The sequence below is a fragment of the Odocoileus virginianus genome, chromosome 1 (genome assembly GCF_023699985.2).
Source record: "Odocoileus virginianus isolate 20LAN1187 ecotype Illinois chromosome 1, Ovbor_1.2, whole genome shotgun sequence".
Classification (NCBI taxonomy): domain Eukaryota; kingdom Metazoa; phylum Chordata; class Mammalia; order Artiodactyla; family Cervidae; genus Odocoileus; species Odocoileus virginianus.
The window spans coordinates 290,539-311,386 of NC_069674.1; the positions used below are offsets into that span (position 1 = coordinate 290,539).

Sequence of the window (20,848 nt, forward strand, 5' to 3'; positions counted from 1 at the left end):
AAAGCAACTAGAAACAGAAGAAATGAAGAATCCCAAGGTTAGTAGAAGGAAAGAAATCATAAAAATTAGGGCAGAAATAAATGAAAAAGAAACGACAGAGACTATAGCAAAAATCAACAAAACTAAAAGCTGGTTCTTTCAGAAGATACATAAAAGAGACAAACCATTAGCCAGACTCATCAAGAAAAAAAGGGAGAAGAATCAAATCCACAAAATTAGAAATGAAAATGGAGAAATCACAACAGACAACACAGAAATACAAAGGATCTTAAGAGACTGTCAGCAACTATATGCCAATAAAATGGACAACTTGGAAGAAATGGAAAAATTCTTAGAAAAGTATAACCTTCCAAAACTGAACCAGTAAGAAACAGAAAATCTTAACAGACCCATCACAAGCAAGGAAATCAAAACCATAATCAAAAATCTTCCAAAAAACAAAAGCCCAGGACCAGATGGCTTCACAGGTGGATTCTACCAAAAATTCAGAGAAGAACTAACACCTATCCTACTCAAACTGTTGCAGAAAATTGCAGAGTAAGGTAAACTTCCACACTCATTCTATGAGGCCACCATCACCCTAATACCAAAACCAGACAAAGATGCCACAAAAAAAGAAAACTACAGGCCAATATGACTGATGAACATAGATTCAAAAAACCTTAACAAAATTCTAGCAAACAGAATCCAACAACATATTAAAAAGATCATAAATCATGACCAAGTGGGCTTTATCCCAGGGATGCAAGGATTCTTCAATATCCACAAATCAATCAATGTAATACACCACATTAACAAATTGAAAGATAAAAACCATATGATTATCTCAATAGATGCAGAGAAAGCCTTTGACAAAATTCAACATCCATTTATGGTAAAAAGTCTCCAGAACGCAGGCATAGAAGGAACATACCTCAACATAAGAAAAGCCATATATGTTAAAGCCACAGCAAACATTATCCTCTAATGGTGAAAAATTGAAAGCATTTCCCCTAAAGTCAGGAACAGGGCAAGGGTGCCCACTCTCACCACTACTAGTCAACATAGTTTTGGCCACAGCAATCAGAGAAGAAAAAGAAATAAAAGGAATCCAGATGGAAAAGAAGTAAAACTCTCACTGTTTCCAGAGGACATGATTCTCTACATAGAAAACCCTAAAGACACCACCAGAAAATTACTAGAGCTAATCAGTGAATATAGTAAAGTGGCAGGATATAAAATTAACACACAGAAATCCCTTGCATTCCTATAACAATGAGAAAACAGAAAGAGAAATTAAGGAAACAATTCCATTCACCATTGCAACGAAAAAAATAAAATACATAGGAATAAATCTACCTAAAAAAACAAAAGACCTATATATAGGAAACTATAAAACACTGATGTAAGAAATCAAAGAGGATACAAACAGATGGAGAAATATACCATGTTCATGGATTGGAAGAATCAATATAGCGAAAATAAGTATATTACCCAAAGGAATCTATAGATTCCATGTAATCGCTATCAAGCTACCAATGGTATTTTTCAGAGAACTAGAACAAATAATTTCACAATTTGTATGGAAATACAAAAAAAAACCTCGAATAGCCAAAGCAATCTTGAAAAAGAAGATTCATATATATCATAACATATATCACAGCAGGATCCTCTATGATCCACTTCCCAGAGTAATGGAAAGAAATACAAAAATAAACAAATGGGACCTAACTAAACTTGAAAGCTTTTGCACAACAAAGAAAACTATAAACAAGGTGAAACGACAGCCTTCAGAATGGGAGAAAATAATAGCAACTGACAAAGAATTAATCTCAAAAATATATATGCAGCTCCTGCAGCTCAATTCCAGAAAAATAAATGACCCAATCAAAAAATGGGCCAAAGAACTAAACAGACATTTCTCCAAAGAAGACATATGGATGGCTAACAAACACATGAAAAGATGCTCAACATCACTCATTATCAGAGAAATGGAAATCAAAACCACAATGAGGTACCATTACACGCCAGTCAGGATGGCTGCTATCCAAAAGTCTACAAGCAATAAATGCTGGAGAGGGTGTGGAGAAAAGGGAACCCTCTTACACTGTTGGTGGGAATGAAAACTAGTACAGCCGCTATGGAAAACAGTGTGGAAAGTCCTTAAAAAACTGGGAACAGAACTGCCATATGACCCAGCAATCCCACTCCTGGGCATACACACCAAGGAAACCAGAACTGAAAGAGACATGTGCGCCCCAATGTTCATCGCAGCACTGTTTATAATAGCCAGGACATGGAAGCAACCTAGACGTCCATTAGCAGACGAATGGATAAGGAAGCTGTGGTACATATACACCATGGAATACTACTCAGCCATTAAAAAGAATTCATTTGAATCAGTTCTAATGAGGTGGATGAAACTGGAGCCTACTATACAGAATGAAGTAAGTCAGAAAGAAAAACACCAATACAGTATACTAATGCATATATATGGAATTTAGAAAGATGGCAATGATGATCCTATATGCGAGACAGCAAAAGAGACACAGATGTACAGAACAGACTTTTGGATTCTGTGGGAGAAGGCAAGGGTGGGATGATTTGAGAGAACAGCACTGAAACATGTGTATTACCATATGTGAACTAGATCACCAGTCCAGGTTCAATGCATGAACACAAGGCACTCAGGGCCGATGCACTGGGACGACCCTGAGGGATGGGGAGGGAGGTGGGAGGGGGGTTCAGGATGGGGGACACATGTGCACCCACGGCTGATTCATGTCAATGTATGGCAGAAATCACTACAATATTGTAAAGTAATTAGCCTCCAGTTAAAATAGATTTTTTTAAAAAATAAAAAAAAATAATGATAAAACTTTTAAAATACTCAAAAAAAATCTTGGCAACATCTCAAATAAAAACAATAAATCTTATGGTGTAAGAATATTAAAAAAAAGATTCTTCTCAGCCTTCCACCTGTTAACATATGCAAACTTTATTATTTAGCCTGTTTTTAAATTACTAGCATATTTTCCCTATGCAATAATTTTATAATTTCCATTTTTTTGACCAGTAACAGTTTTAAACAAAAAAAGAAAGAAACCAATAGAATGGGAAAGACTAGAGATTGCTTCAAGAAAATTGGAGATACTCGAGGGAATATTTCATGCCAGGATAGGCATGATAAAAAACAGAAACAGTAAGGACCTAACAGAAGCAGAAGAGATTAAGAGGTGGAAAGAATACACAGAAGATCTATACAAAAAAGCTCTTAATGACCAGAATAACCATGATGGTGTGATCACTCCCCTAGAGCCAGACATCTGGGAGTGCGAAGTCAAGTGGGTCTTGGGAAGTATCACTACGAACAAAGTGGAGGTGATGGAATTGCAGTTGGACTACTTAAAATCGTAAAAGATGCTGCTGCTGAAGTGCTACATTCAATATGCCAGCAAATTTGGAAACCTAAGCAATGGCCACAGGACTGGAAAAGGTCAGTTTTTGACTCCAATCCCTAAGAAAGGCAATGCCAAGGAATGCTCAAACTGCTAGCAAGATTATGCGCAGAATCCTTCAAGCTAGGCTTCAGTAGTATGTGAACCAAGAACTTCCAGATGTATAAGCTGGATTTAGAAAAGGCAGAAGAACCAGTAATCATATTACAAACATTCACTGGATCAGAGAGAAAGCAAGGAAATTCCAGAAAAACATGTTTCACTGACGACATGAAAGCCTTTGACTGTGCAGATCACAGCAAGCTGTGGAAAATTCTTAAAGAGATGAGAACACCAGACCACTTTACCAGTCTCCTGAGAAACCTGTATGCAGGACAAAAAGCAACAGTTAGAACTGGACATGGAACAACAGACTGGTTCCAAATTTAAAAAGGAGTACGTCAAGGCTGTATATTGTCACACTGCTTATTTAACTTACACTCAGAGTACATCACGTGAAATGCCAGGCTGGATGAAGCACAAGCTGGAATCAAGACTGCTGTAAGAAATACCAACAATCTCAGATATGAAGATGATACCACTCTAATGGTAGAAAGTGAAGACGAACAAAAGAGCCTCTTGATATGTGTGAAAGAGGACAGTGAAAAAGCTGGCTTAAAACTCAATATTAAAAAAACTAAGATCATGACATCCAGGCAAATCACTTCATGACAAATAGAAGGGGAAACAGTGACAGACTTTTTTAAAGGGGCTCCAAAATCACTGTGAATGGTGACTTCAGTCATGAAAATAAAAGACACTTGCTCTTTGGAAGGAAAGCTATGACAAACCTAGACAGTGTATAAAAAAGCAGAGGCATTACTCTGCTGACAAAGATTTGTATAGTCAAAGCCGTGGTTTTTCCAGCAGTCATATATGGATGTGAGAGTTGGACCATAAAGAAGGCTAAGCACCAAAGAATTGATACTTTTGAACTGTGGTGTTGGAGAAAACTCTTGAGAGTCCCTTGAACTGCAAGGAGATCAAACCAGTCAACCTAAAGGAAATCAACCCTGAATATTAATTGGAAGGACTGATGCTGAAGCTGAAACCCCAATATTTTGGCCACCTGATGTGAAGAACTGACTCATTTGAAAAGACCCTGATGCTGAGAAAGATTGAAGGCGGGAGGAGAAGGGGATGACAGAGGATGAGATGGTTGAATGGCATCACCGACTCAGTGGACTTGAGTTTGGGCATGCTCCAGGAGATAATGAAGGACAGGGAGGCCTGGCCTGCTGCAGTCCACAGGGTCACAAAGAGCCAGACATGATTAAGCAACTGAACAACAATGTTTAGGTTTGTTTCTTTTTAGGATAAAGCTTCCCTGAGGAACGGGAGTGACACAGGTAATTCCTCAGAGTAAACAATCATCCAGTGAAGTAATAGCACATAAGTAACTGAGAAGAACCAGCGGGCGCAGAACTCCACACCGTCCAGGGCCTTCCACCTGTCTCAATGTGACACAGCTGGAGAATGTACTTCGGGAAGAAAACGCTCTAAGCATGGGAGCCACTGGAGAGCACGGGGTCTCTGAGCAGCACCGCTGCGGGTGCTGGTTTGGAGTCGGGCTCTCTCCTCTATTCAAGAACGAGTGTCATGAGCCTCAGTCAGGGCCCAGGCCAGGCCTCCAGGCTGCGGTGGTGTCTGCAAACTCACTGCTATTTCCACAGTCAGCACACACGCAAGCACATACGAGACCGAGGAAAGAACAAGAAAGGGGATGAACACAACCGCCAAGGCCTAGGGCAGAGGCCGTTACCCCCAGACACAGCGGCGCCTTCCCCCGGGTGCTGGGTCCACACTTCCCGAGTCTCCACTTCCTCAGTCTGGATGTCCCGGTCCACACTGTCTTCATTACACTGAATGTAGGCCTGAGAAGGAAGGCAGGCCAGGTTAGCTCTGGGTCTCCACCTCTGATCCATTTCTCATTGCTGAAAAGAAAACAACTAAGTTTTTTAAGTTAAGGATGACACTGTTCTTACTTCTGACCAAATTAAGCATCATGGCATGAATAACAATTATGCAAAGACTGCTTTTGTCTTAAACGTTTGAAAAAATTGGGCCTAAATTTCAAAAGTGTTCTCAAAAGTTACATCAAACAGTCTGACTCCAGTTTGAAAATACTATGACCTAGAGACTTCCCTCATGGTCCAGAGGTTGGGAATTTACCTTTCAGTGCAAGGGACGTGGGTTCTATCCGTGGTCAAGAAACTATGATCTCACCTGCCTCAGGACAACCAAGCCTGCACACTGCATCTGCTGGGCCCAACTACTGATTCCAGGCACTCTGGAGCCCGCGCACCCCAACTAGAGAGGGGCCACACACCGCAGCTAGGACCCGATGCAGTCAAAGATAAATAAGTAAACAAAATCTTTAAAAAAAATCTCATGATCTAGTCCGCCAATACCCTAGTCTCTTACAACATACCAGCTTTGCTAAACCAGACACAAATTTATTTCAAAAAGGTACATGCTTCAGTTTTGATATTAACTAAAAGCTTTGAAAAATTATTGCTTTCAAACTGTGGTGTTAAAGACTCTTGAGAGCCCCTTGGACTGCAAGGAGATCAAACCAGTCCATCCTAAAGGAAATCAATCCTGAATATTAATTGGAAGGACTGATGCTGAAGCTGATCTCCAATACGTTGGCCACCTGATATGAAGTGCCGACTCATTGGAAAAGACCCTGATGTTGGGAAAGATTGAAGGTGGGAGGAGAAGGGGACGACAGAGGATGAGATGGTTGGATGGCATCACTGACTTGATAGACATGAGTTTGAGCAAACTCCTGGAGATGGTAAAGGACAGGGAGGCCTGGCGTGCTGCAGTCCATGGGGTCACAACGAGTCAGACATGACTTAACAACTGAACAATAACAACAAAAAGCTTTGAGATAAGGAAAATAAGCAAAGAAGTTAGAGTCTACTCAAGGTCAGAGTGGGTTGGCTGCAAAGCCAGGGTTAGTCTGTCAGCTTCTTAAATTTCCTGCTCCAACCCTCTTCCTGTTAAAAGATTATTGACAGACACACCAAAGAGCATGTTGAGGGATGGCTCCATGGGGACAGGGGAGAAACACTGGAGGGACTTCTGACTTCAGGACCTCACAGTCAATGGCTGGAAGTGAGACGGGGAAGGGCAGAGTGGTGTGGGGCGGACTAGAGCAACACGGGGGTCAGAGGGCACGCAGGGATGGGTCACCTAGTTCACCTGGAGGACAGGCCGTGGACAGAGAGACAGGAAGACAAATAAGGGATGAGGCAGGGACGGCATAGGCCAGGTAACAGAGAAGGACAGGCAGATGACCAAGGAGCCTGCAAGGGGGTTGCAGGGGCAGGTGAGGGGGGCCCAGGGGCAGGTGGGGGGGACCCAAGGGCATATACCAGAGGGCCTGGCTAGGGCCGCATTTCCCAAGTAAGGGTGAGCGGAATGGAACAGGCAGGAAGGACCCCGAGGCAAGTCCAGAACCTTGGGAGCTCGGGGGGAGGTAGGTAGGGGGGCACTCCAGCCCAAATCTTGGAGCCTCTGCACCTAGGGTCATACATGCAAGACACTGCAGGCCCACAGGGATGGGAGCAGGTGACTGCAGGTGACTCCCGGTGACTTTTAGTAAAGCCTCCTGTCCCAGGCTGTCCTCAGAGCCTGCGAGTGAGCCACGTCCGTGCCCAGGCGCCCCCAGAGCACAGGCTCCAGGTGATGAGTGTCCTGCCACCCCCGCTCTGACGTCAGGACAGCACGCGTCACACCTCAGGCCCTGCCACCGCACAAGCTAACCTGCTTGGTGTTCTTCTTCCCGAAGTTCCGGATGTACATGTCGTACTCCTTCACGGGCGGGAGGTCGAGGAGGGAGAAGGTGAAGGAGAAGTCCATGTCGATGAGCCGCAGCAGCTTTGCGCTGCGCGTCCTGGAGGGAAGAGCAGGACGGAGGCCGGGCCCGGGAGCAGCGGGTCGTCCACACGCACAGTCACCACGCTGGGCCCCCGTGGACAGCGAGGCTACAGGGCCGAACCCCCAGCTCCCACTGCTGTCGATGCCCCCCACTTCGGGGGTGCGTCCAGCCGGGCGAGCCCCTGCCAACCTCACCCTGGCTCCCTCTGCTGCAGGGGGCGGGCGCTCTCGGGGGAGGTGGGGTGAAGGCTGCTTCCTGCCAGCATGGCTCCCTGGCTGACTGGACACTCTGCCTAAGTCCACTGTGTCCAGCCCAACCCGGTGGACTGCGACATCTACCCCAGACTGCACTGGGCTCGGTACCGCAGACATGGGCTGAGAGTCTGTCCTTCACTTTCCTGAGCTTCTGTGTTCACAGCAGTCTGGACTCTGACCCCGCTGGCCCTGGCTCTTCACCCTCATCTCCACCCTCGCTGGGCTGACCCGGGTCTGCACAGGCAGCCTGCAGCCCACGGGGGCTCAGTGCCCGGGACACAGGATGGCTGGCTGACATGAGGCTTTCTGCTGTGACTCTCCAGCTCCCCCGCCTGAGACAAGGGGCGCCGGCTGAGAGCGCGCGGCCCACACGGCTGCGGGAGGCATGGGGCACAGGCGGACCGCCCCGCCCTCTGCTCTCAGTCCTGCCGCCCGCCTCCAGGGCGCCTGTGCCGCGGCCCGGCCGTGACGCGGGGCTCCCGGGGCCCCCCCAGAACTGACACAGATGCCGGGCCGAGCTCGCCTACAGCACTGCACCGGGAATACAACCCAGGACTCAGGAACACAGCACAAATGAAACCACGGGCCTGAACACCAGCAGTGACAACAAAACAAAAGCTAATATTTAAACGTCCATTGCAGGGAAGTACAGAAACTCCTAATTCCATCTGCAATTTTCCCAGTACACCTACTTTTGCTTAAGGGTCTGAGTCCGATTCTTTTGACGGTGTGAGGCTGTGGCAAAATCCATGAAAATTCCACACAGGGGGGTTTTGGAAGCGGAGCTGTTTGCCTCTGCACATAAAAAAAAAAAGGTATTTTTGTGAAACTGAAATATTTCTTTCAAGCAAAAGAAATCAAGAGTAAACCAATTAGACACGTAAACCAATTATGTTCACTCAACTAATGACAAATGTCTTCTATGTGCACTTAGGAACCACTTCTGCTCATTTCATCTAAAACCTGCAACAAAGCAAAATTTCCTACATCTGTGCCAATCACACTACTTCCAGAAATATTTAAGAACACATATAAGGGTGGTCAGTCCTCCACTCCCACCCCACTCTCCCCTGCCCGCTCCAAACCCCTCTTCTCGGGTGAGGGAGCTGAGGTGTGAACACACAGAGCAGCCGGGAAACACACGGAGGCTGGTGCAGGCTGGACAAGCCAATCACTGCAGCAGGGAGCAGGAGACAGGCAGACACAGGCAGTGGTCCATCAGGTCACAGCGGGCAGGCTGGTCGGCCTGGTGACGGGCCACGGACCACCAGAAGCCCCCACGGGACAGACCGCTCCACCCCTTCCCTCCATGGGGTCCACCTCCCGGGCCTCAGCCTCCAGGGACCCGTGCACTTAGCGTGCGGACAAACCCGTATATTTCTCTATGCACTATTCTCACCCTATCTTCTCATTCCCCTTGGATGTGTGTTTGGACTCAGGCAAAGAGCATGCCCTGTCCTGCCGTCTTGCAGCCTGAGAGGCCGAGAGAAGGTGCTGACCGAGCACCTCCTGTTTCTCCTGACTCAAAGCACTGTCACTCCGGGCTGTCAGAAGCATTCATGGAGAGCACTCCCCTGCCCTGACAAGTAATCTTTGCATACCCAGGTGCCAAGAGCTCCGGAGCAAAACACATTCCCAGTTTCATAGAGAAAGTTGCCACGGCTGCCCCACCACGGCCAGCCTCCTGCCGACCCCGTCACTTTCTTCCTCAAAACAAATGCAGCTGGGGCCTCAGACACCGAGTGAGCACATGGCATGGCCCCGCCGCATTGCCCTCCCCAAGCAGGGCCTCAACACGCGCGCGCCCCGGGGTTGGGGCGCTGTCCACTCACGTACCCGGGCCCGGCCCCCCAGCACGCTCCGGGCAGCCATGCTTCTCTGGCAGCTTCGAGGACAGCTCGCCGACCCGCTGGTTCTCCGCGAGGATGGCCTTCTGGATCTCCTGGATCTCCCTCCTCCGGGCCGGAGGCAGCTCCTCCGCTGCCTCACCCTCTCTGGGCTCGTCTGCCCCGCAGTCGTCAGCCCCGTCACAGACCTCAAAGTCGTCCTCATAGTCCTGCACGCAGAGCGGACACGCTCGTGGGCGGGGCACGCAGCCGGCAGGACGCACAGACGGGGCCCTGTGTGCCTGGGCGCCCTGCAGCTCACAGGTTTCTGTGCAAGCTGCTGTGCTTGCTCCTCCGCGTCCACATACCCCCGACAGAACTGTGCACTCTGAGAGCTCTGGGTGAACAATACAGTGCAAACGCACCTGTGCCGACAATGGGAGAGTGAGCACACAGAGACATGTATATCCATGTGTACTTCATGTAGACACACACACATGCACACACATAATGCACACATGTGTGCACACACACACGTTTGACTGTAGTGCATTACCGACAGGCTAAACTGAAAAATCATTTAATTACACTATACTGGTCAGCAATGGTAGATGCACAGCAAACTTTTTATCGGTACCAGATCTAAATCAAATAGATACGGAGTACTGACAGCAATAAGAGGAGACGGAAAAACAATTGTTTCTGATTTTAGAACAAACTATCCTTAAGATAAGAAAATTCTAAATACCTACTTCAAAATCATCTTCAAAAATGGCTGTATACTCATCCGTTCCAACATTTTCTAAATCAACGTCTTCCTTTTCAATTTCCTACAGGCAGAAATCAAACATACAATTAAAATATTCAATCTCAGGTTGATTCTTGCAAATAGGCTGTAAAATACATGTTTTCTGAGATTCACTTCAGGTTGTTAATTTAGAAATTCAAATATTTATAAAATTAATATAACCTAATCGCAACTCTTAAATACCCTGACTTATAAGTATGACCAGAAAGAGAAAAGAGTTATCAATCATATTCTTCTTGAGAAAACTCTAAATTCTGATGGCCAAAGAAAAAAGTGGGTCTCTGGTTACTGAACAAATAAACCAGAGACCCAGCATCACAGGCTCTCCACGTCCCAACAACCCATTGCTCGGCAAACGGGCCACGGGCCCCCCAGCCACCCAAGGTGCCTGCCGGGGACAGACGGGAGGACAGGAACAGAAGAGCGTCCCTGGCCTGCCGGGGCCCCGAGCTCAGGGCCCCCGCTCTACCCCGGTTCAGAAAGAACGCCCCAGCGCCACCAGCAGCTCCTGCAGGAGCGGGCTGCTCCTCCACCGCTGGCTCGGCGTTTTTCTGCAAACTTTCTGCTCCCTGAACGGCTCCTCAGTGACAACACCCGGATCGTGTCTTTGTGAGGCCTCTGTTCACTTCCTTGCCTTCTCCCCAAACCTACTGACTTTCAAGGAAGAGAAACAGCGCGAAGGCTGGGGGCGCGTCCAGCCCGAGCTCCTGGGAGTGCACACGGGGGGCGCAGGGCCAACGCACAGCAGCCCCTCCAGCCCAGCGTCCTCCGGGCGGAGACGGACGCCTCCTCCCCTCACCGTGGCCTCTTCGCTCCCCTGCCTCTGCTCCAGCTTCCACGCCGAGGGGCCCTCCTCGCGGCCGTGCTGGGGGACAGAGCACAGCGGGTCAGCCGGAGGGGAGGCCCGGGACGCAGCCTGCTCCCACGGGGGCCAGGGACCACGTGAGGGGCACCGGCTGGGCCGCGCCTCACAGCGACCTCGACCTCTCCGGGCCTCAGTGTCCTCCTCCGAGAAACGGGGAGACTGAACCTTCCTCCAGGTGCCGGTGAGGCGGGGGCACCTGGCTGTCCCACTGGGGCCATGGCCCCCGAAGGCACGGCTCACAGACGTCGCCGCCAGCAACCACTGGAGGCGATGGTGTGGGGGTAGCATGGCGCCCCCAGCAGGAAGCGGAACAGCCTTCCACCCGGAAGCTTCATCTGGTGTAGTGTGGGGTCGCCATGTAAATGCTGAGCAACTAGACCAAGGTAACTCAGGGCTGATGCTATAAAACACATGGCCAGTCATAAGCCAAACCGGCTGGGCTGCCAGCTGTCTTCAAGATCACTTCTGGGCTCTCTCAGGGGAAAAACACCTCTCATATTTTGCTACTTTGGTGAAAAAAAGAATGTACAATTCTAATTTTGTACATTGGCTACATGTTGAAAGACTTTCAGAAACGCTGGATTATATGTTATTAAAATTTATGTTTCTTTTTTAAGATGACTAACAAAAAAATTAAAATTACAAACATGGCTCACATTATAATTCTAGTGAACAATGCTAACCCTTGGTAAAAAAATTGAGAGACAGAAAGAAAATATTAAAAACCGGATATTTTCATTCAATAATTCCAGTTCAAGAAACTTACTCATGAGAAGTAGGAGGGAGATCTGAATCATTATAGCTAGAGGGGTTTCCACAGAATCAGGACAAACCGCACATGCTGCAGGTGTGAGCAAGACAGAAAAAAGGCATCGACCCCCCCAACACAGACATCAAAACAGCACACTCAAAGATTATACAGAAAAAAGACTACGTGGGAAGAATTACCTATAAGGCTCACTTTTTAGTAGGGTGTGGCTACACCTGGACAGGGAGGAATGCAACCGCTGCCCAGACTAAAAAACATCCTCACATCAACCAACAGCTGCACGACCTGACTCATCAGAAAGCTCTGTGCTGCTGTGTGTGCATGGAGTACAGACCCGTAAAAACACGGCGCCAGGTGCTCAAGACAGCTCTCTCACAGTCCAGTGTTTCAGATAGCTATCAGAGAAAGAAAAAGATTGTTCTTCCCAGCAAACAGAAGGAAGCAGGTTAAACCACTAGGCCATCGAGCTATGGCCTAAATCAAATCCTGTATAATTATACAGAGGAGGTGACAAATAGGTTCAAGGGACTAGATCTGGTAAACAGAGAGCCTGAAGAACTATGGACAAAGGCTCATAAAACTGTACAGGAGGTGATAACCAAAACCATCCCAAAGAAAAAGAAATGCAAGAAAGCAAAGTGGTCGTCTGAGGAGGCCTTATAAATAGCTAAGAAAAGAAGAGAAGCAAAAGGCAAAGGAGAAAGGGGAAGATATTCCGAACTGAATGCATAGCTCCAGAGAACAGCTAGGAGAGATAAGAAAGCCTTCTTAAGTGAGCAATGCAAAGAAATACAGGAAAACAAAAGAACGGGAAAGACTAGAGATTTCTTTAAGAAAATGGGAGATACCAAGGGAACATTTCATGCAAAGATGGGCACAAAAATGGACAAAAATGGTATGGACCTAACAGAAGCAAAAGATATTAAGAAGAGGTGGCAAGAATAAACAGAAGATCTATACAAAAAAGCTCTTCATGACCCAGATAACCGTGATGGTGTGATCACTCACCTAGAGCCAGACATCCTGGAATGCAAAGTCAAGTGGGCCCTTAGGTAGCATCACGATGAACAAAGCTAGTGGAGGTGATGGAATTCTAGCTGAGCTATTTCAAATCCTAAAAGATGATGCTGTGAAAGTGCTGCACTCAATATGCCAGCAAATTTGGAAAACTCAGCAGTGACCACAGGACTGGAAAAAGTCAGTTTTCATTCCAATCCCAAAGAAAGGCAATGCCAAAGAATGTTCAAATTACTATACAATTGCACTCACCTCACACGCTAGTAAAGTAATGCTCAAAATTTTCCAAGCCAGGCTTCAGCTATATGTGAACCAAGAACTTCCAGATGTACAAGACAAATTTAGAAAAGCAGAAGAACCAGAGATCAAATTGCCAACATATGCTGGATCATAGAAAAATTAAGGGAATTCCAAAAAAAATCTACTTTTGCTTCACTGACTACACTAAAACCTTTCTGTGGATCACAACAAACTGGAAAATTCTTAATGAGATGGCAATACCAAATCACATTACCTGCCTCCTGAGAAACCTGTATGCAGGACAAAAAGCAACAGTTAGAACTGGACATGGAACTGGTTCCAAATTGAGAAAGGAGTACGTCAAGGTTGTATATTGTCACCCAACTTATTTAACTTACATGCAGAGTACATCAGGTGAAATGCCGGGCTGCATGAAGCACAAGCTGGAATCAAGATTGCTATGAGAAATATCAATAACCTCAGATATGTAGATGATACCACTTTAATGGCTGAAAGTGAAGAGGAACTAAAGAGCCTCTTGGTAAGTGTCAAAGAGGAGAGTGAAAAAGCTGGCTTAAAACTCAACATTCAAAAATGAAGATCATGGCATCCAGTTCCATCACTTCATGGCAAATGGAAGGGGGAAAAGAGGAAACAGTGTGAGATTTCATTTTCTTGGGCTCCAAAATCACTGCAGGCAATGACTGCAGCCACGAAATTAAAAGATGCTTGCTCCTTAGAAGAACAGCTGTGACAAACCTAGACAGTGTATTAAAAAGCAGAGATATCACTTTGCTGACAAAGGTCCATCTAGTCAAAGCTATGGTTTTTCTAGTAGTCATGTATGGATGTGAGAGTTGGACTGTAAAGAAAGCTAAGCACCGAAGAATTGATGCTTTTGAACTGTGGTATTGGAGAAGACTCTTGAGAGTCCCTTGGACTGCAAGGAGATCAAACCAGTTCATCCCAAAGGAAATCAACCCTGATTATTCATTGGAAGGACTGGTGCTGAAAGTGAAGCTCGAATACTTTGGCCACCTGATGCAAAGAGCCAACTCGCTGGAAAAGACCATGATACTGGGAAAAATTGAAGGAAGAAAGGGACGACAGAGGATGAGATGGTTGGATGGCATCACTGATTCAACTGACACGAGTTTAAGCAAACTCTGGGAGATAATGAAGGACAGGGAAGCCTGGCGTGCTGCAGTTCATGGGGTCACAAAGAGTCAGACATGACTTAGCGACTGAACAACAACAACAAAAGCTAAAATCTGCTTGCCACATTACCTACAACAGAACAAAAACCTAGGAAATGGTACGGTAATAATTTTAACACCACTGTATACGATTCCAGAGATAGCAAATAATCATTATGAAGATCCTTCTGATGATAATTATGAAGATGGCATAAAAAATGAAGACCAAGACTGTGCTGTCTGAATGATAGCATATCACTGACATGTGCTTCTCACGTGTACACATGCATGGATAATCCAGAATGTGAAAGAACTACTACACCTTATAACTTGCACATGCTTCTCATGCACACATACACACATGTGCACACACTTAATCCTGGATATGAAGTAACTGTGAAAGGAGTGGGGCCTTGAGGGTGTCAGTGTTAACAACAAATGCCTGATAGAAGTTGCCAGTGAGGTCACCCAAGCCTCCGCTGCTTTGTGGAAAGATTTTTAACACTAACACAACTTTTTTCTAACTTGGTCACTCAGTTGGTAAAGAATCTGCCTGCAATGCAGGAGATCTGAGTTCGATCCCTGGGTTGGGAAGATCTCCTGGAGAAGCAAATGACTACCCACTCCAGGATTCTTGCCTGGAGAATTCTATGAACAGGGGACCCTCATGGGCTATAGTCCATGGGGTTGCAAGGAGTAGGACATGACTGAGTGACAGTATATATATATATATATATATATATATATATATATATATATACACACTCAGAGTTTCTATTTCTTCTCGAGGCAATGTCACTAATGTCGATCTTCCAGTAATTTCCCTTTCATCTAAATCGTCTAATCTGTTAGCAGGAAATGCTGGCATTCTATTTGTGAAAGTGGGAGCTAAAGTCCCATTCTCTATTGAATTTTCTGCCTCTCCCTCTGATTCAGTCTGCCTCTACTTCTGGCATTCTGGGGCTCTCTTCTGAGCAGCGTGTTCCTTTATGCTTGTCATGTCTTCCTTGCAAGTGACCTGTCTTATTCCTATGATGTGTTCTCGGGCGTCTGGTCCAGCCACCCAAGCTCCGGTACAACTGTTGTTTGGTGGTCACCTTGTCCATCTTTTCACTTCAATCCATTTGAGTCTTTTAATCTAAAATGTATCTCTTACGTGCCTCCTGGAATCACCACTCAAGGAAACCACGTGAAAAAAAGCCTGCCAGGCTCTGCCCTCAGAGTCGCTGGACCTACCACAGAACCCCCGGGAAGGGTCTCACCTTTCTTCTTGAGTCTCTATCCTTCCCGTCACTCCTCACTGAGTTCTCCACATGCCTAGAAAGAAAGTATGATCAAAGTCAAATTAATTTTAAACAAAGACTTGAAAATTAAAGCATTTTCATCTCAGTGAAGGCTGTTGTCAGTATTTGATATGATTAAGAATGCCTATAGGTTGGCATATTTGCAAAGCACACTATTAGAACTATCATTAGAACTTTATTAGAATTAAGGCCTTTTTAAAACTATTTTTAAACTATAGTTTAAACTTTTTTAAACTATTTTTACTGTCTTAGCCATAGTACAAGATAGGAAATATCTTCAGTAGAGAGAAGAAATTATGCGTTTTAACAAACTTGTGTTTATGTATAAATCTATGTCCTTTAAGAGTTCTAGAAAATTTGTATAATTTTATTAGAGAATCAATCCCAAATGTTTTAGGTTTAATATAATATTTCCAAAAGATTTATCTTGAATTATGTTCTATTTTTATGGAACATAATTTATATGTTTACTTTGGATGTAAAATAAGGTTTTCAAAATTACAATCTGATTCTCAATATTTGGAACTTAACATTCATACCAATTCAACACACACTATGTTTAAAATCACACAGAATCAAGCAAAAGCTTCATTGCATTTCTAGCAGACATGCAATACAAAATCTAGGAATCTGCACCCCAGGCTTAAGCATAATTTTGTGCAAACTTGTAAGATTTAGGGCAAGGCATTTAACCTGAATCTCCCTAATCTGTGGAAAAGAATCACCAAATATTGTTGCTGCAAAGAACAAATTATAATCTGGAGCTCACATACAAAGTGAGGATTTACATGCAAACTCTAACCTTAATCTTCATAAAACTCACAAAATTGGCCTCGTCCGAGCTTCACAGTAAAGACAGGCTCTGAAGGGCCAGCCACCCCCAGGAAGGGTGGACGCAGCGGTGGGCAGTGCCCACGCCTTGCCTGAGCTGCAAACACGGGGCAGCGGGTCTGCTGGGCACGTCTGTGCTCAGCATTCCGGGGTTGGGAACCGGACGCCCAGAGCCACCTGCAGGTGCCCTCCCCCGCAGAGCAGAGACTCCCGGAGACTGGTGCCGGGGAGGGCTGACGTGCTGAAGCTGCACCAGCAAGTGTGCAAGGGGCCAAGCAGGACTCGTAACCGTAACAAGCTCCCAGCTCCCGCAGGACCCCGGAGACACAGCTTGCAGGGCTCCTGCCTGGAGAACCCGACGTCTATCTGCAGCGTACGCTCCTCTCCTGGCCGTAATCAGGCCCAAGAGGAAAGGTCCGTTCTGACGCATTCTGGGAGAACTGAGCTACAGACACAGCAATCAGCAGAAGGACACATTCCACTCACTGGCTGCCCGGGCCGTCTCTCCTCAGGCTCGCACCACGGTGTCTGTGCTCCCCATCCTGGCAGAAAATCCACAACCGTTAATGAGTACAGCATAATTCACCACAGTTAGTAGGCTCTGAAAAGGAAGTCACGGGCTCAAATAACAACTACAGGCACCTCTTAAAATGACTGCTTTTACCACCTGTCTTAGTAAAAGGTGCTTGACCTAAGTGAGGTGAACACAGGACACTAAAAGGTGGTTATCCATCGTCTCCATAATGTTACCTAAGAAAAAGAAACTTATACTTACCAATTCCACCTAATTTTCAGAAAACCTGACTAGATCCTCATACCGTGTAAAACGATAAAACTCTCAAACATTTGTAATATGGCTGTTTCATAAATCCATACACCTATGGAAAAAATTTAAACACTCTTCTCTTAAATTAAGTGAATTTTTAAAAACAGAATATAAATCAACACACGAAAGTAGGCTATCTAAAAGGAGAGCCATCTGTTGAGTGGGCACTGCCCGGAAGCACGGAGGAAAGGAGGGGCGTCAGGCTGTTCCCTGAGGAGGGCCTGGAGCAGAGGGGCCACGCCTCCCACACAGAGGGGCTCCAGACCTGGGGGGCCAAGGGTGGGGGCAGGAGGTGAGATCCAGAAAAAGCACAGAGCAGAAGGAAGCTTGGCATGCAGGGCAATGCACAGCAAGTAGCAAACGCCTAGTAAAGTTAACATTATTCATATACTGTCTCTGACCAATAAATTCTACTGACCTCCACATTCAATATTAGGTTACTTGTAAATAAATGAGGTTATGACCATGACAGAATACCAGACAGCTATTTAATGTTACAGTGTTAAAAAAGCAATTCTCAGAATTAAAAATTAAAAAAAAAAGCACAATTCCAATTTTGCATTTTTAGAAAGCTCATTTAAGCTCATGTGCCGGGAGCCAGCACAAGAGATCCCACCCATGACAAGGTCGTGAGGAGAAGACCTGACAAGCAAGGCAGATCAGGACTTCAGGGGTTTTGAAAAGCTGCCTCGGCGCTCACCTTAAAGATGATCTCTGTCTTTCTGATGCTTGCTATATTAGACTACTCCCTAATTTCTGTGACACAGGCAGGCGGCCTTCCCCGATCTCTCTCCAAACAGAATCAACTTAGAACTTTCATCAATATGTCCCCTGGACGGTGGGATCCTATAAGATTATCAAGGATGAAAGGAGTGTTTCAATTTAGACCCCTTTGCTGGCATTCTAGCCTGCTTGGCAAATGCGTACTAATGCACATGACTGCTCACAACTCCTTAATCATAAACAGCATAAAGAACCTGATCACACAAAAGGCCCTAATAGGCACAGAGACCTTCAGGGATGAGGAAGCCCTATTAGAGAACACAAAGATATTATTCTAAACATGGTTATAGTTAGAGATTTAGAAAAATAAGAATTTAGAATTGTTCATTCTAACCAGGAATGCTAAACAGGGGCTGCCTCACCAGAGCTGCAGAATCTGTGTGTGGTAAACCTTTTAGATAAATTTAACTGATAACTTCTGCAAAAGGACAGACCTTTGTGTTCATTAAAGAATAGATTACGGAAAACAGCTTTGCATTCACCTAGGTCATAAGATGTCAGTAGGCCCCAAGGCCAGAAGATAATATACAAGACTCTCACAAAGAAGTATGCAGAAAACACCCTGGTTTCGTGAAGGATAAGCCGATGTAATATTAAACTATCTTCCCCTTAAAAATGCACTAACTTAGAATATAAAAGCTACAGTAAAAAATAAAGATTTGCCAGACTCGGCTACACTCCCCGTCTGGTCTCTCTCTCTGTCTCTCTCTCTCTCTCTCTCTCTCTCTCTCTCTCTCTCTCTCTCTCTCTCTCTCTCGCCGATGCCATTCATCCTGAGGGTACCCCTGGATCCTGCTGAGGCTGGACCCCAGCACTCATTATGTAGAAACAGGACTGCAAGTAAATACATGTTGTTGCTGCTGTTTAGTCGCTTAGTCGTGTCTGACTCTGTGACCCCATGAACTGTAGCCCACCCTGCTTCTCAAGCCATGGGATTTTCCAGGCAAGAATGCTGGAGTGGGTTGCCACTTCCTTCGCCAAATATATATTACAAAATGGATTAGCTCCAAGTCTTGGATCACAGATAACTGTTGCTTTATTCTTCCTAATTTAAAAATCTTTCCAAAATCAATTAGAAAAGGCATAATTAACATGTTTAACAGGAAGAACAGTCTGGCATCTGTCTATAAAATAGATTGGAACAGAAGAAACAGAATGAAATCAGTAGTGCTAGGTAGGAAAACATTATGATTTAATGGCTATCTAGGTATAAAGAATTCTCAAGGAAATAAGTCCTGAATATTCATTGGAAGAACTGATGCTGATGCTGAAGCTGAATCTCCAATACTTTGGCCATCTGATGCAAAGAACTGACTCATTTGAAAAGACCCTGATGCTGGGAAAGACTGAAGGCAGGAGGAGAAGGGGATGACAGAGGATGAGATGGTTGGATGGCATCACTGACTTGATGGACATGAGTCTGAGCAAACTCTGGGAGTTGGTGATGAACAGGGAGGCCTGGCATGCTGTAGTCCGTGGGGTTGCAAAGAGTCAGACACAACTGAGTGACTGAACTGAACTGATGGAAACACAAAAAACCTTCAACAGTCAAAGCAATCTTGGGAAAGAAGAATGCAGCTGGAGGAATCAACCTGTCTGACTTCAGACTATACTACAAAGCTACAGTCATCAAGACAGTATGGTACTGGCACAAAGACAGAAATATAGATCAATGGAACAAAATAGAAAGCCCAGAGATAAATCCATGCACCTAATGGAAACCTTATCTTTGACAAAGGAGACAAAATTATACAATGGAGAAAAGACAATCTCTTTAACAAGTGGTGCTGGGAAAACTGATCAACCACTTGTAAAAGAAAGAAACTACAACAATTTCTAACACCATATACAAAAATAAACTCAAAATGGATTAAAGATCTAAACATAAGATCAGAAACTATAAAACTCTTACAGGAAAACATAGGTAGAACACTCTCGACATAAATCAGAGCAGGATCCTCTATGACCCTCCCAGAGAAATGGATATAAAAACAAAAATAAACAAATGGGACCTAATTAAACTTAAAAGCTGTTGCACAAAGAAGGAAATTCTAAGCAAGGTGAAAAGGCAGCCTTCAGAATGGGAGAAAATAATAGTAAAGGAAGCAACTGACAAAGAATTAATCTCAAAAATATACAAGCAACTCATGCAGCTCAATACCAGAAAAATAAACGACCCAAAAAATGGGCCAAAGAACTAAACAGACATTTCTCCAAAGAAGAGATACAGATGGCTCACGAACATGTGAAAAGATGCTCAACATCACTCATTATCAGAGAAATGGAAATCAAAACCACAATGAGGTACCATTACACGCCAGTCAGGATGGCTGCTATCCGAAAGTCTACAAGCAATAAGTGCTGGAGAGGGTGTGGAGAAAAGGGGACCCTCTTACACTGTTGGTGGGAATGCAAACTAGTACAGCCATGATGGAGAACAATGTGGGGATTCCTTAAAACACTGGAAATAGAACTGCCATATGACCCAGCAATCCCACTGCTGGGCACACACCCTGAAGAAATCACAATTGAGAGAGACACGTGCACCCCGGAGTTCACTGCAGCACTGTTTACAAGAGCTAGGACATGGGTGGAAATCAATGCCCATGGGCAGACGAATCAGTAAGGAAGCTGTGGTGCACGTACACAATGAGATATTATTCACTATTAAAAAGAATGCACTTCAATCAGTTCTAATGAGGCGGATGAAACTGCAGTCTATTATACAGAATGAAGTAAGTCAGAAAGAGAAACACCAATGCAG

The 20,848-nt window shown here is 45.2% G+C and overlaps 1 protein-coding gene across 4 annotated transcripts in view; it reads right to left on the reverse strand.

Annotated features, from left to right (window-relative positions):
- Positions 1-20,848, reverse strand: part of DYNC2I1 (dynein 2 intermediate chain 1) — a 47,814-nt gene that overhangs the window by 18,556 nt on the left and 8,410 nt on the right. For 3 of the 4 annotated variants that reach the window (XM_020886171.2, XM_070478065.1, XM_070478187.1), the window contains 8 exons: positions 16,962-17,017; positions 15,603-15,657; positions 11,053-11,118; positions 10,198-10,275; positions 9,456-9,675; positions 8,312-8,414; positions 7,251-7,380; positions 5,239-5,350 (listed from right to left, as the gene is read on the reverse strand). In XM_020886171.2, the coding sequence (XP_020741830.2) occupies positions 5,239-5,350; positions 7,251-7,380; positions 8,312-8,414; positions 9,456-9,675; positions 10,198-10,275; positions 11,053-11,118; positions 15,603-15,657; positions 16,962-17,017 (820 nt within the window). The remainder of the gene's footprint in view (positions 1-5,238; positions 5,351-7,250; positions 7,381-8,311; positions 8,415-9,455; positions 9,676-10,197; positions 10,276-11,052; positions 11,119-15,602; positions 15,658-16,961; positions 17,018-20,848) is intronic. The other variant, XM_020886172.2, reaches the window with a different exon arrangement.